This window comes from Pseudophryne corroboree, chromosome 6, assembly GCF_028390025.1.
Source record: "Pseudophryne corroboree isolate aPseCor3 chromosome 6, aPseCor3.hap2, whole genome shotgun sequence".
Classification (NCBI taxonomy): Eukaryota; Metazoa; Chordata; class Amphibia; order Anura; family Myobatrachidae; genus Pseudophryne; species Pseudophryne corroboree.
This window is the reverse complement of record NC_086449.1, coordinates 808,721,295-808,736,846: the sequence shown is the minus strand read 5'-3', so window position 1 is coordinate 808,736,846 and position 15,552 is coordinate 808,721,295. Positions and strand designations below refer to the sequence as shown.

Sequence of the window (15,552 nt, the reverse complement as noted above, 5' to 3'; positions counted from 1 at the left end):
CATACGTTTGTCAAATTCTACAAGTTTGACACTTTTGCGGCCTCTGCATCTCAGTTTGGCCAAGTGGTTTTACAGAACTCTCAGCGCTCTCCCACCCGTTCTGGGAGCTCTGGGACGTCCCCATTGTAACTACGCTCCAGTGGCCCCTAGTGGATGAAGGAGAAATCAGGATTTTGGTACTTACCGATAAATCCCTTTCTCCGATTCCACAGGGGCCACTGGACGCCCGCCCAGCGCTGTTCCTCCTTGTTTTTTGCTTAACGGTTTGCAGATCACCATATGACTGCTTGTTGAGTTCGGGCTAGCCGGTTGTTTCTTGGGTTCTGTTCCAGGTTTGGTTTGTGTTCTCCTGGTTTACAGGGCTTCATTAACCTCCTCTACCTTACGGTTTGTTTATTACAGCTCTCCTCGGGCACAGTTTTACGTAGACTGGCTTGGAGGGGAGATAGTAGGGGAGGAGCTAGCCACAGTGTGAGAATTTTAAAGTGCCAGCTCCCAATTACTGCCTACTATTTCCCCATTGTAACTACGCTCCAGTGGCCCCTGTGGAATCGGAGAAAGGGATTTATCGGTAAGTACCAAAATCCTGATTTTTAATATACAGGTTGAGTATCCCATATCCAAAATGCTTGGGACCAGAAGTATTTCTTTTTCATCCACTAGGGGTCACTGGAGTACTCTTGGGATATGGACGGCTTAGCAGAAACAAAGGCACTGAATATTTAAATTTAGAACTCTCCACCCCTCCATATCCCAGAGTACCTCAGTGTACGACCTCAGTGTTTTTTCCGTGCTCACAGCAATAACAAGGCTTGTGGGAACTTCCCACACTTGGTGGAAGATTTTATTAATTTTTCATTTTTACTTTTTACACTTAGCACATCCCTTCCCAGTTTCTGGAAAAACGTGGGTCCGGGATAGTGCCGCTGCACGGGCAGCGCATGGCGTGTCGGTCCTCACAAAGAGCACCCTCACAGCCACAGGCAGCCCACTGTCTCCTGCAACAGCTGGACGGAGCTTACACATAGAAGCCCCGTCGCAGCCATGACCTGAGGAGCTGGACGGAGCTTACAGATAGAAGCCCCGTCGCAGCCATGACCTGAAGAGCTGGAAGGAGCTTACAGATAGAAGCCCCGTCGCAGCCATGACCTGAGGAGCTGGACGGAGCTTACAGATAGAAGCCCCGTCGCAGCCATGACCGGAAAGCGTCGCAGACCTCCCTACAAAAGGTATGCTGGGGAAACGGGGCGGTCAGCGCAGGCTGCCGCCCCGCTGTGTGGGGTCCGTGGGTAAAGCCGACCGCTCACTGCCGTGATAGCCGCCCCAGCCGCTCCGTCCAGCGCTCCGTCTGCCACTCCGACCGCCCGCCCCAGGCGCTCCGTCCTCCCGCCAGGCGCTCCGTCAGCGGTACACCGCTCAGAGAGGGAGACCCGCCGCAGCTTGCCTAGCGACGCCGCGCTCCGGCCAGCCGACCTCAGCTGCTCTGAACTATGTGTCCCTCGCCTCCCTGCAATGAGCTTCCCGGCTCCCCGCTGAGACACAGCGCTACAGGGAGTACAGGGAAGGGGGGGGTGGGGGACCTGGCTGATTACAGCGTGGCTGCAGCTGCCAGAAGGTATTAATGCTGCAAGGGGAAAAATCACGGTATAATAGGCTGTTGAGCCTATATATATATTAACAGGCTGCCATATCTATAGAAGATATTAATATTAACAGGCTGCCATATCTATAGAAGATATTAATATTAACAGGCTGCCATATCTATAGAAGATATTAATATTAACAGGCTGCCATATCTATAGAAGATATTAATACAAAATTAACTGCAGGCAGAGCTTATATTAAAGGTGACCTGCCTGTGATTGTATTGTAACCTGCATGTGATTATCAGTGTATACTAGACTGTGATTATCAATGTATACTAGACTGTGATTATCACTGTATAAGTATCAGTGTAAGCACATGGGGGCCATTTTAATCATGTTTCCTGTTTCTTCCAGTGGTAATTCCAGAACATTCCTGCCCTACATCTCTACGCCACCGGAGGCGCAGGGGTGTTAGTGGGAATTTTGGTTCAGGTTTCACATAGGCTGCCCATGTGAACTGTATTTCGCCCATAAATATATATATATATATATATATATATATATATATTACGCACCTTAAGTAAAGATTTTACTGAGTCGTGCAAGTGTCTGTTCTTTGGCTATTGTGGTGTCTGTCTGTATAAGGGGTAAGGCTCCAACACAGACTAAATATAAGGTTTACTACAATGTCTGTACATAAATCTACCACAGATTCAGTTGTTTTGTAGGTTTCCACTCCGGAAGCCGGGTCAGTCCCAGATCCTATGTTAAGCATTGGCAATTCAAATTGACTCCGCTCGACAGGAGCGGTATGATCGGAGTCTCGGAAGTTACTCCGCCAGCTCTAACGGAGGAGTCTCAGCCTTTCCAAAGGTCCAACTTCCCTGTTAATTTAACTGGTCTTATAATTAAATGCAGTCTGACAATTCTATGTCAAACCTCACAGCGATAACTACGAGTGAGAAGGGCACATTAAACCAGCAGTCAGGTAGTGCGGGTTTTGACAACCATACATTGCTAATGACCAGTGAGTCAATGTCTCAATGTTTACAGAGACTAAGGAGACTCTAACATCTAATCCGTCGAATTTAATAAACGACAGATCTTCAATGAGTTTCTTATTTAGAATATCTGACTAAGATTTACTCTATTTACCCGTTTCCACATCTAAATGGGAGAATCCGCCATTGGTGAATTCGTCTGTGTCAAACATTATAAAGACCCAAGATACATTTGGGTCACTAGGCGCTCTATGTATGGAAACAAAGACGATCACGTTAGACTTATCGTTAATGAGAAGCTGCAGAGTATCTCTGTAAAGCTTCTGCTGACGCCTGTTACCTCGATTCTCGCTTTTCATCGTCGCTTGTTTCAGCACGACAAGGCCAGAAGTTGTTTGGTCCTAAATTTCAGGCCAAGGCGGGGGGGGGTAAATGTCTAGCCATTGCCTCCTCCGGTATCAAAACGGAAATACTTTGGTCCAGCGTTTAAAGCCTTTAGACTTCAGTCTTTTCAAGGCTGGGGTACAAAAACAGTCACGACTTGTAACGCCAGGGCGCTAAAGTCAACAAGCCAGTGGCTTGACGGCCTCTTAGGCCATCTCGAATTTCCAATTGTGGAAGCGCGCCTTTACACGTTACATTTGCCGGGTTTCCAGACATCCACTCATGGATGTATCCGCCATTTAAAGGTTAAAAGACAAGACTGCCTCTGTCGGACGAAATTAGGCGTTTTGGCAGGTTGCCATTCAGTCTCTGCTGGTTTCAGCTGTTTTTATTTCCAGGCCTGGTACACCAACAGAGTCAGGGTTATTATTCCCGTCTGTTTGGGGTACCGAAGCCGGAGGGCTCCGTCGCAGTCTCAATCAGCAAGTCACTTACTACAGTTTGAAAATGGATTTTCTGCGGTTAGTATTTGCATATTTGGAGCCACAAGATTGCATGATTGCGCTTGATCTTCAGGATGCGTATTTACCCATTCCGGTTTGGTCACCACATCACAGGTTCTTGCGTTTTGCAATACGCCACAACCATTAACCGTTTCAGGTTCTACCGTTTGGCCTCTTGTCAGCGCCTCGGGTATTCACCAAAGTGATGTTGGTGATGATAGCTCATCTCAGAGCCCTGGCAGTGACAATCGTTCCATACTTAGACGATCTGCTCATAAGAGCTCTGTCTCAACAGAGGTTCCTCTTACTTGCGCTGCTAACGTACACCACGGTGCAGTGTCAAGTTCAAAAACAATCGCATTTAATTCCGTCTGAACGACTTCAATTCCTAGGTATGATTACAGATACGGTAAATCAAATATTTACCTACTACACCAGAAAGAACAGATTATACCATCTGGTACAATTAGTGCAAAAGCCACGCACACTAGCGCTACATTGGTGTATTCGCCTATTAGGAACAATGATGTGTTTTCGAAGCGCTTCAGTTCGGCGGGTTTCACTCGCGTTTCCCACAGGGGGGCGAGGGTGTCTCTACTCTGGGCGAGAGTCTCAGAGGTTGGGGAGTTGTAGTTTAAAAAGGTCAGCGACAGGGGTTCTAAAACGGATCACGACAGATTGCTGTCTATAAATGTCCTGGAACTCCGTGCAATTTACAATGCACTACATGCTTCGCTTTCAGTCTGTCCAAGTGCAGTCAGACAACGCAACGGGAGTTGCATACACAGCAACCAGGGAGGACCGAGAAGCCGCATGGCAATGCGGGAGGTAGCTCGAATCCTCAATTGCCCAGAATACCACAAGGTGATATTGTCGACTGGGTTCATTCCGGGAGTGGACATCTGTTAGACAGATGATCTCAGCCGTTGGGATTTTCATCCAGGAGACTGGGCATTAAATCCAGAGGTGTTTCACATGTGGGTCCACAGGTGGGGTTACCCTCAGGTGGACATGATGGCATCTCGCCACAATTACAAACGCTCAGTATGTGTACAGAACAACAGATCCCAAGGGCAGTGGCGGTGGAGGCTCTCACATTCGCGTGGTCGTACAGCCTCGTGTATCTGGGTCCACCGTTTTCCGCTGCTCTCTCCGTTGCTAAAACGGATCATAAGACAGTTCGTCACAGTCATACTAGTGATATCTCATGGGTTTCGGAGAGCTTGCTTCTCGAATCTCCAAGGAATACTCGCACACGATCCTTGGCCGCTCATACTACGTCCAACCTGTTATAACAGGGACCGTTATTTTACCCCTATTTACCTATTTACCGCGGCTGCGGTTGACGGGGTGGTTGTTGAGACCGCCCTCTTAAGAAAAGAGAAAGGGCATTACAGTATCGGTTATACCAACCATGTTACGAGCTAGGAAGCCGGTTACGGCAGCTCATTATTACAGAATTTGGCGTGCCTATATAGGTTGGTGTGAAGCTCGGAAGTTTCCGACATCATCTTTCAAGTTACCCGTATTCTGTTATTTTACAGACGGGGTGGGATGGAGAACTGCGTTTATCTACACTGATGGTGCAGGTATCTGTGTTGTCAATTTATTTTCAAAGACGATTGACTCTATTGCCGTCGGTACACACCTTTCTACAGGGTGTCCTCAGAGTGCAGCCTCCATTTATCCCACCTACAGCGCCATGCGACTTGAAGCTGGGTTCAGATTTCTTACAGTTTTCATATTTTGAACCCTTACAACAAGTGGGGATTAAGTTTCTCACTTGAAAAACGTTTTTTCTTCTAGCCTTAGCTTCGGCAAGGCGTTTTTCAAATTTGGGTGCCTTGTATTCCAAGCCACCGTATTTGGGTTTCCTGATGACAGAGCGGAACTTCGGACGAATTCCGATTTCTTATTTTTCACATCAATAAACCAATAGTGGTTCCTGTGTTGACAGCACATTCTAGAATTCTGAATGTGGTACGCGCATTACGCGTTTATATGTCCAGAACGTCTACAGTTCGTAATACGGATACGTTGTTTGTTCTCTATGATGCTGCCAAGTGGGGTTAGCCAGCTTCTCAGCAGACATTATCCAGTTGGATAAAACTGACTACACGTCAGGCTTACCTTAAGGCTAAGTTACAGTCGCCTACGTCAGTAATAGCTCATCCCACAGGTTCTGTGGGAACGTCATGACCAGCTGGTCGTGGAGCTTCTACGACGCGGCTACATGGTCTTCAGTGCACACGTTTGTGCGCGTTTACAAGTTTGAAACGTTTGCGGCATCAGCATCTAGCTTTGGCCGCCTACTGTTACAGGTGTCAAACAGCTCTCCCGCCCACGAGGGAAGCTTTGGTACGTCCCAAGAGTACTCCAGTGACCCCTAGTGGATGAAAAAGAAAATAGGATTTTGGTACTTACCAGGTAAATCCTTTTCTTTGAATCCATAGGGGGCACTGGACGCCCACCCAGAGCAGTTTTACCTGGGTTGTATTAAGCTCAGAGGAGCTTATGGTAACACATTTTCACCGATTGGTTCAAATTATAAAGGTTTATCGGTTATGGTGTCAACTGTTTAGTTGTCAGTAACGTTATGTGTCAACTTTGTTGTTGTCCGTTATGTTATAGGAATTCTCCATTGTCAACCTCCTCTATAGTTCCTGTTCGGCTCAGTAAAAAACACTGAGGTCGTACACTGAGGTAATCTGGGATATGGAGGGGTGGAGAGTTCTAAATTTAAATATTCAGTGCCTTTGTTTCTGCTAAGCCGTCCATATCCCAAGAGTACTCCAGTGCCCCCTATGGATTCAAAGAAAAGGATTTACCTGGTAAGTACCAAAATCCTATTTTTGGATATGGGATTTTTCCGTATTTTGGAATAATCGCATACCATAATGAGATATCATGGCGACGGGACCCAAGTCTAAGCACAGAATGCATTTATGTTTCATACACACCTTATACACACAGCCTGAAGGTCATTTAATACAATATTTGTAAGCATTATTTGTATTAAATAAAGTTTGTGTACATTGAGGCATCAGAAAACAAAGGTTTCACTATCCACTCTCACTCAAAAAATTATGTATTTTGGAATATTCCATATTTCGGAATATTTGGATATGGGATACTCAATCTGTATATCTAAAATAACATTTCCAGTAACACATCAGATTTACTGTGTCCCTGTGTCTGGGTGAATGTATTCCTTTTATAATTCCCTTGTTTTCCTTCATGTGTGTACATTTCATGTCCTTTAGAAAGTGAAATAGAAGAAAAGGAAAAGGCCACGGTCCACCACGACACCAAAATCCACATCCTCAATCTCCTCATCACCTCCCTTGAAATGAAACCCCCAAACCTGGCCTTATACCTCCTGGGCTTCGAGGTGAAGAAACCAGTCAGTACAACAAACCTGCAGGACTCTGGTAAGGAGAATTACTGTGTGCAGGGGGGTGGGGTGGGGGGGCAGTGTACCCGGGGCGGTACCTATAAACTATAGTCCAACTTATCTGTCATCGCAACATTAAAGGGAAACTTCACCGAAACAGCAGCGATCCCAAACGTCTGATCCACTGTCCAGGTGGGGGGGGGGGGGGGAGGGGAGGGGGGGGTTACTTATTTAAAACTGGGATCCAAATGTGGAATCATTTTATTACAAGAACAAAGGCAGATCTATACAGAAAATGTAACAAGTGTGCATATTATCTCTGAATAGGCATCCCTATTGAAATCATTTGTTTTCCTGATCAAATGGATAGTGTAAGATGGGCATGTTTGCTTGTAGGTGTCTTGGGCTGCCCACGGACCTGTCTGCATTCTATCCTGGATATCCTAAAGACCGGGACAGAGGGGAGGACGGGGCCTGTAGCAGTGTGGGAGACCCCTCACCTTGCCGAGCTGTGCTATCAGGTAGGACACTTTACGTAAATGAATTTATGGCATCTGGGGATTCCGATGGTCAATATTCCGACATTGAAAATGCAGACGGCGCCCCGAAGTGAGTGTGAGGGCTAGGGTCGGGCACTAGGAGGAGGGTTAGGTTGTGGTGGTGGTTAGGTTTAGGCCGCGGGAGGGGTGGTTTAAGGGTAAGGTTTGGGATTCTGCTGACGGAATTTTATACCCAACCTGACATTTGTGTGACGGAGCAAACTGCACATTGTGAGCACTGGTTAATTTTGTGCGAGCCTCAGACAGCATTTTAGCATGGTCCTAGTCTTTTGCAGTTCCTATGTCAGGCATCGGCCTGATCTAAAGACGTTACTTCCTTTTCCAGACGTGTTGTGTATTTTTGCTACTGTCGTAAATGCTACACCTTATTGTGTCATTAGGTAATCCACCAACTGTGTGCGTGCGGAGACACCTCCGGCCCTACCATGCGATACCTCCGTACTAGCCAGGATTTCCTGGTCACCCAGCTCCAGCACCTGCCCTTCTCCATGAAAGGTAGGTCTGTCCGATTTATGTAGGCGAGCCAATAGCTAGTGTGTGTGTTCCGTTTCTAAAGGAAAGTGGGGAGGAGATTGATGCTTAGATAATCGGTACCAAGTGATTGAGTCTTATTACCAAAACAAGTGACAGAACATTGATGGGGATAAGAAGTAAAAGTAAAGCTTGCCCTAATCTCCTTGATCTATGGGGGTAATTCAAAGTTGATCGTAGATGTGCTAAATTTAGCACATCAACAATCATTTACTCTGACATGTGGGGGGACGCCCAGCACATCGATGCTATTCTACCTGACGAGTAACTACCCGCCGCGTTCTGGGTCGCAATGGCTGCGTGTGACGTCCCAATGGTCCGGACATTCCTAAATTGTCCGGACCGCGGCATTCTAACACCATTGGCACGCCCCCCTCCTGGCCCGGGACCGCCTCTGCCTGTCAATCAGGCAGAGGCGATTGCAGCCCTGGCCTCCCGGGGTGCGCACGGGCAGTGCGGGCGCTGCGTGCGCGCACTCCTCAAAGTAATTCAGACTGCGAACGCTGCCGCTGCAGAGATGCAGTCTGATTTACCCCCTATGTTCCGTCTACCCTATAGAGCGCTAAGACGTCTTTATGGGCAGTGTACTGTAAGTGTACGTAGTCTTGCGTTGCTCAGGTAGCGTCTTCCCAACAAAGGGTCATCTCTTCTTGGAGTTTTGAGTGATGACTCGAAACTGCGACATATCCTGGTTCTGAAATGTGGTCCCTGCTTTACACCCTAAAACTAAAGTGTTAAAATTTCTGTAAACATAGCACATCATTACTGAGATAGAATGAGTATTGTGTAACACTTGTCATCCCATTCTAGATATACACCAGGTAGTAGTTCTCCTCCATTCCTACGTCTGTCGTACCTAATCCTATTTAATAAGAGGCTGCACTGCATAGTTGGACCCTTCTGAGGTTATGTAACAGGAACCAGCAGCGCCATTAAATGTTAAAGCTGCAATCATTTATAAGGCAAAACTAGCCTTGGTACCCATTGCCGCCTTAAATTTAGCTTAAATGACATCTCCCCCTATGTCTGCTAGAAAGGACAAAGAATAAGAAGTTGTTTATTTTGCTCTTTCAGAACATGAAATTTATGCCCTAAATCAAATGTCCTGGCTGATGAAGATATCGTCCATTGAACTGCGCATTACGTCTTTAAACCGCCAGCGATCCCATACACAAAGGTTGCTCAACCTTCTACTGGACGACATGCCTGTGCGGCCGTACGCAGGTGAGAGTGTAGTAACCATTAATAGAGACGAGCTATAGCTATTCCAGGGTTTCTGCAAATCTTTCTTTTAATGTCATTCATCGACCTGACATTACTCTGATTATTAAGCACGGTTCAGGGACTTGGGTGGTCATTCCGAGTTGATCGCTAGCTGCATTTGTTCGCAGCCCAGCGATCAGGCTATAAAAAACAGCAGTTCTGCGCATGCGGCACAATGGGCATGCGTGACGTACGGGCACAACGAACGATGCAGTTTTGCACAGGGTCTAACGATGCATTTCAGTCGCACTGGTGGCCGCAGAGTGATTGACAGGAAGTGGGTGTTTCTGGGTGACAACTCACCGTTTTCAGGGAGTGTTCGGAAAAAACGCAGGCATGCCAGGGAAAACGCAGGCGTGGCTGGGCGAAAGCTGGGCGGGTGTGTGACGTCAAATCCGGAACCGAATAGTCTGAAGCGATCGCAAGCGCTGAGTAGGTTTTGAGCTACTCTGAAACTACACGAAATTTTTTTGCAGGCGCTCTGCGATTCAACCGTTTGCACTTCTGCTAAGCTAAAATACACTCCCAGTGGGAGGCGGTATAGCGTTTGCACGGCTGCTAAAAACTGCTAGCGAGCGATCAACTCGGAATGACCCCCTTAGTTCCCCTAAGGAGCCGTGTTACGGGGTATTCTGTACTCTCCTGAGTACTGTAGTGTTCCACGTCGTGTTGTCTGCTGGTCCATGCGTTTTTCAATTATTAATTGTGGTTAATGCATTACCCTGGATGTTCACTGTAGAGGGTTTGGATGGATGCAGCAGGAAACGCACTTCACATTTAGAGTTGCGTCAGATTGTGAAACACTTGCGTTATCTCTGGTTTGTTGCTTTGTAACATGTACCGTTGTCCCGTAATGGCTTTACATTATCTTTATATCTTTCTCTGTACGAACACCAGATGGTGAATCTGGAATGGAGGATGAGAGTCGGAACCGCGATGTTTTTCTTCACTTTGACACAACAACGAAAGGTAAAAAAAAAAAGTCTGTCTGGCAGCCAATGATGACATAGAGGGGTGGAGCTTACATTTTGGAGGACATTCTGCAGCCCAGTTATCCCCCTGTCCCACTTTGGATTTAGATTAATTGATTTAACACAGGTATCAAAATCCCATTTTCTCATTCCACGTGATTTGAAAAGTGGTTGATAGAAGTCCCTGTTTTTGTCCCTATTATCCAGTGCGAAGGAAAATCCTCAGCATCTTGGACTCCATTAACTTCAGCCAGGTGATCCCGGAGCCTCTGCAGCTGGACTTCTTTGACCGCAGCCAAATAGAGCAAGTGATCACTAACTGCGAGACCAAGAAACGCAGAGGGCATACAAACTGCAACATCAAGGTGAGCACGCCGCTGTGGCCGAGACTGCTGCGCTCTGCTCTTCCTGTTCCCACATCTTCAGGACGTGTCTTCTTCTGTCTGTGTTTTACCAGCTTCTCCATCGCGTTCTGATATCGGAAGTCAACGCTCTTCAGGGAATGGCTGCCATTGGTCAGAGGCCTTTACTCATGGAGGTACAGTCACTCTAATGGTCATAGTACAGCCTAAATAGGTGGAATATTGGCTGATCCCGATCACTACAGCTACCACAATGAGGCACGCCAAATGTGACAGTCGTATGTTCCACTTACAGGTCCTTGGAAGAGAAGCTCCTGTCTGGATAAATCCCCCGTCCCTCTTGGTCTTAGCTATTTGTTTTCCCAGTGCCTTTATTAATATAATAGTGAAAAGCTTTATATATATATATATATATATATATATATATATATATATATATATATATATATATATATATATAATGTATGTATGTATTTGCTTGCCATTGTCATTTTAAAAGCATTTACTTTTGGTAGGGTAGAACTTCTAGGGTTGTCCATTGTGGCTCTGCCATCGATATTCGATGGCTTTGGTCCATCGTTGAGAAACCATAGATCAGCCATGTCCAAACTGCAGCCCTCCAGCTGTTGAGAAACTACACATCCCAGCATGCCCTGACACAGCTTTAGCATTCTCTGACCGCTAAACTGTGTCAGGGCATGCTGGGATATGTAGCTTCACAACAGCTGGAGGGCCGCAGTTTTGACATGCCTGCCATAGATGTTTCGTGGTTGTGCACCAGCCATCGGACCTTGGCCCCCAATGTACACCATCAGTTGGTCGATGGTAAAATCGTCTTCGCATCACTATCGAGCCATGGATGGTTTTTAATCATTGATGGTCAATGGCCAACCCTACTTCTGTCCTGCATGACTTTAGAATAGAGGTGGGGGGAGAGGCAGTATCTGGGTATTTGCGTGGGGTGTATGTAATCTCTGAGCTGTACTGATGCGCTGTATTCCTCCAGGAGATAAACACCATCCTGCAGTACGTAGTAGAAAGGAACAAGCTCCTCCAGTGTCTGCATGCCAAGCGTCACGCCCTGGAGTCTTGGAGGCAGCTGGTGGAGATTATTCTGACCACCTGCCCTCAGGATCTTATCCAGGCCGAGCAGAGGCAGCTGATAATCCGGGATCTTCTTCAGGACGTGCACGACAAGGTGACTAATACGCCAGCTTCCAATTCTATTACCTCCATCGCTGCAAAATCCATGTACTGCAGCCTATCCAGCGTACTACAGCTATTGGTTTACCATTAGAATACTGATTGTTTTTTTCTTTTCAATGAATTAAGGTGACGACCTGATCTTTCCATATTGACAGCTGTTACATTGTTACAGATCTGAGTTGAATTTCTTATTGCCATTCATTAAGTGATTACTTGAGCCCGCTTATTCGCTTTCACCATGCTCTCCCCCTGCAGATTCTGGACGAGGATGCTGCTCAAGAGCTGATGCCGGTGGTAGCCGGAGCCGTGTTCACCCTCACCGCTAACCTGAGTCAGTCCATACGCACCGAGCAGAAGCAGCCGCTGACTGCTCCCGGGGCGAACCAGTCGCAGTACGTGCGCATGTTGGACGGGACCTTTGCTTCTTCCCCGGGACCCGAAACCCTGTCTGCAGGCTTCGCCTCTATCGGAGACTCTTCACTTCACATGATTCTCCGGAAGCTGCTGGAATTCATTCTCAAAACAGGTCTGAATTTAAGGCAACGCTTGTCTCCTTCCTTGCCGTTGTCAGATAATAAGTGGTCTCCACTGAACTGCACTTTTCAATTAAGTCCCTGGGTCTTATTGAGCGGCTGATGCAGGAGGGCATGCAGCGGCGTCTGTTGGCGGTCGCCCGTCTGCGACTTCATGCAGCTGCACACTTCTTCCCTCCTCTACATCCGTGCGGCCGAATGTGCAAGGACCGAGATGCCCCCTGTCAGTGCCCGAAGACCGATTGGTGCATCCTTAGTTACCACCATCTGTTGCCCCGTTGAAACTTACGCCAGCCGTATAGCCGGTGCAGTCTGACCACGACCTCCTGTGCCTGCAGCTGTGTCGGTTACTAGATTGTTCATATCGCACTTTTTGTAATTTATTTTTTATGATGATTTTTACTTTTTGCATTAACAGGCGGAGGCTTCCAGAGAGTACGAGCCCATCTGTATGGATCGCTGTTGTATTACCTACAAATAGCCCAAAGGCCGGATGAACCTGACACGCTAGAAGCAGGTGATCAATGTTTGCAGGATGTGCAGAGCAAGTGATATCCAGGTTACTGCACAGTACTGCCGTAGGACCGTTCACATGGATCACATGACTTCCTCTTTCTCCCATTCAGCTAATAAGACCATGTGGGAGAGGCTGACTGCCCCTGAGGACGTCTTCAGCAAGCTACAGCGGGACAACATGTCCATATTGGAGAGCTACGGGGCCACTCTGATGGAGGTGGTCTGCCGAGACGCCTGTGACGGCCACGAGATAGGCAGGGTAACTATGGCTTGATACTGGGTTTTTTTCGACTGACGGTAGTCCGGTAATGACCAGTCATTATTTACAATAGAAGCTATTGAGCTTCATGCTGGAAATTGAAGATCAGCGGCCGTTCTCGAGCGACGGATGACCAACCCTCGACCTCTTCTCACCTTTGCTGTCACTGGTTTTCAGATGCTGGCGTTGGCTCTGCTGGACCGGATTGTCTCTGTGGACAAGCAGCAGCAATGGCTGCTCTATCTTTCCAACAGCGGGTACCTCAAGGTATTGGTGGACAGCCTGGCACAAGACGATGGCATCTTACAGAATCTGCTGACTCCTCAGCCTCCGATGCTGAAGGCTCTGTATATTTATGAGTCCAAAATGGTAAGAGTCTGCCCGGAACGTCGTCTTGGGCAGGAAATAAGACGGACGGCTGTGTGCTTCCTCCCTTCTATTCTATTGCAATTTTGGTGCCCATTATATAAACCAATGCCAATAGCAGTAATATCTAAGCCTCCATCATTTTAATACTGTAACTTAAAAATAGTTTGGGCGCCTTAGAAAATCTGTTTTTCTCTGTGTAGCTATGCCGCTTTATGCGCTATTATTGCTCTTGGTGAGAACGGTGTTTGTTGTCCTGCAGGCGTTCCTGACCCGTGTGGCTAAGAACCAGCAGGGAGCTCTGGAGTTGCTGCGCTGCGGGGTCATCGTACGACTAGCGCAGTGCCAAGTGTATGACATGCGCCCAGAGACAGATCAGCATGGGTAAGCGAGCAGCGCCCAACGTAGTGTATTCACCAGTTTTATAGCTATTTTCACATTTCTGGGGAGTTTGAAGAAATTCGTTGCACAGGAGGTCTTGTACACAACAGATTCTAGTTATCACTTATCTAGAACGTTATAGATTTGATAGCTACAATCTGATTGGTTGCTACAGCCAACAGCTCCAGTAGTCCTCTTTGGGTGGCTAAATCTCCTTCTGGATCACCACAAATCACTTAGACCCTCAGTGAACGAATGATAAGAAAAAACATGTATGCATGTTTATATTTAGGGGGGTAGGGAATCCAATTAAGCGCGAGCAGCTTGCGGAGGGTGCGAGGTGCTGTTGAGACGGTGTGTAAACGCCGGTAGCTGCACCTAATCTTACACCCCTCGTAGCCCCTTCTAGTAGCGTACTTGCATATTTATGCATGCAGCCCTGCAAATAAAAATACGTGTGTCCAGCGGTACCGTAAGTGCAGCATACGGCGCTTTTACTCTTGTATGCAAGCAGCTCGCACCTCACTATGGGGTAAATTCTACGTGCTCTGGCAGCTGCAAGTGTTACCTCCCACTGGCTGAATTCTGCTTGCAGCCTATGGAGTTGCAGTAATCTGCCACCTGGATGAGAATTGAATCTTCCTGCATGTCTCTCTATATGTCTGGAGTTTTAGAGGGTCGTTACTTAGAATGACTTCTCCTGGGAACGTAGTTTTAAAGTTGTAGTGTTACAGTTAATCTTACCCCGAGCAAGTGGAGTTTGTTTTACCAGATTCACAAAAAATATTTGAAGTTCTCTTATTACTGTTTCAGTAATTGATCATTTTCAGTCAGTATCTGGCTGAGGTTATAGATATACTGTAGTTCATTTAAATCCAAATTAAAGAAAATGACATTCTGGTTCCTCCTATCGTAGACCATGTTTGCTTATAATAGTTATATCTCTGCGGTCTTCTTTATCCTACATTAGACTGTACGGCATGAGAGAAGCTCCAGTCTTTATACCCGCACCTGTGGAAAGGTACAGGCACATTCTGTTACCCGCTCTTCAGCTGTGCCAAGTGATCCTGACCTCCAGCACAGCGCAGAACCTGCAGGTGGCTGGACAGGTGAGTGCAGGGAGCCATACGTGTCACTGGTCCCAAATTCTATTCTATCAGCAGGTCTTCTTAGACCTATCTGGCCTGACGCTCAGTCACAAGCAAAGTGATCGGGATTCCGTGGATCGCTTGTGATGTGTGTTCATACCGTGGAGCATGGGCGAAGACCAAAAGCTCCGTCCGCATTCGGAATTGCCATCCGCCTTATCTGCAGAACACACCTCTGTGTGAATAAAGCCAGGCCTTACAATAAAGAAGGAATGTAAAGCCATTAACTGCCTTAATTACAGCTGAAGGAATTCCTTTCATTAAGGATTTCCTGTTTGTGTAATTAGTCATTAGGAAACTTAACTTTCAAAACTCCCCAAGTTTCCCAAAAACCTTTGACCGTCTCACGTCAGAGCTTACAAATTGATAACAGTAATTCCATTAGCAGCCACCTAGTTGCTTCCACAAACTGCAGAGATCATCGGCCGGTACTTGCTAGTACATCCAGTGTGACGCCCCGCCGAAACTGCAGTGTACTCGGAGGTAACAGTGGTCGCAACTCGCCGGAGAGTTGTTGGAGCGTCTTTACCTTATACGTATAAGACAAATAGAAAGATCACTCATAAAAAGAAAAAATACTATAAAATA

At 46.9% G+C, this 15,552-nt stretch overlaps 1 protein-coding gene across 2 annotated transcripts in view; it reads left to right on the top strand.

Moving 5' to 3' along the window:
• NUP205 (nucleoporin 205) overlaps nt 1-15,552 on the top strand; it is a 136,984-nt gene that overhangs the window by 113,187 nt on the left and 8,245 nt on the right. For both annotated transcript variants that reach the window (XM_063929009.1, XM_063929008.1), the window contains exons 21-34: nt 6,738-6,905; nt 7,265-7,389; nt 7,809-7,923; nt 9,034-9,183; nt 10,120-10,191; nt 10,401-10,558; nt 10,651-10,731; nt 11,562-11,753; nt 12,017-12,287; nt 12,713-12,811; nt 12,921-13,069; nt 13,247-13,438; nt 13,698-13,819; nt 14,787-14,925. In XM_063929009.1, the coding sequence (XP_063785079.1) occupies nt 6,738-6,905; nt 7,265-7,389; nt 7,809-7,923; nt 9,034-9,183; nt 10,120-10,191; nt 10,401-10,558; nt 10,651-10,731; nt 11,562-11,753; nt 12,017-12,287; nt 12,713-12,811; nt 12,921-13,069; nt 13,247-13,438; nt 13,698-13,819; nt 14,787-14,925 (2,033 nt within the window). The remainder of the gene's footprint in view (nt 1-6,737; nt 6,906-7,264; nt 7,390-7,808; nt 7,924-9,033; nt 9,184-10,119; nt 10,192-10,400; nt 10,559-10,650; nt 10,732-11,561; nt 11,754-12,016; nt 12,288-12,712; nt 12,812-12,920; nt 13,070-13,246; nt 13,439-13,697; nt 13,820-14,786; nt 14,926-15,552) is intronic.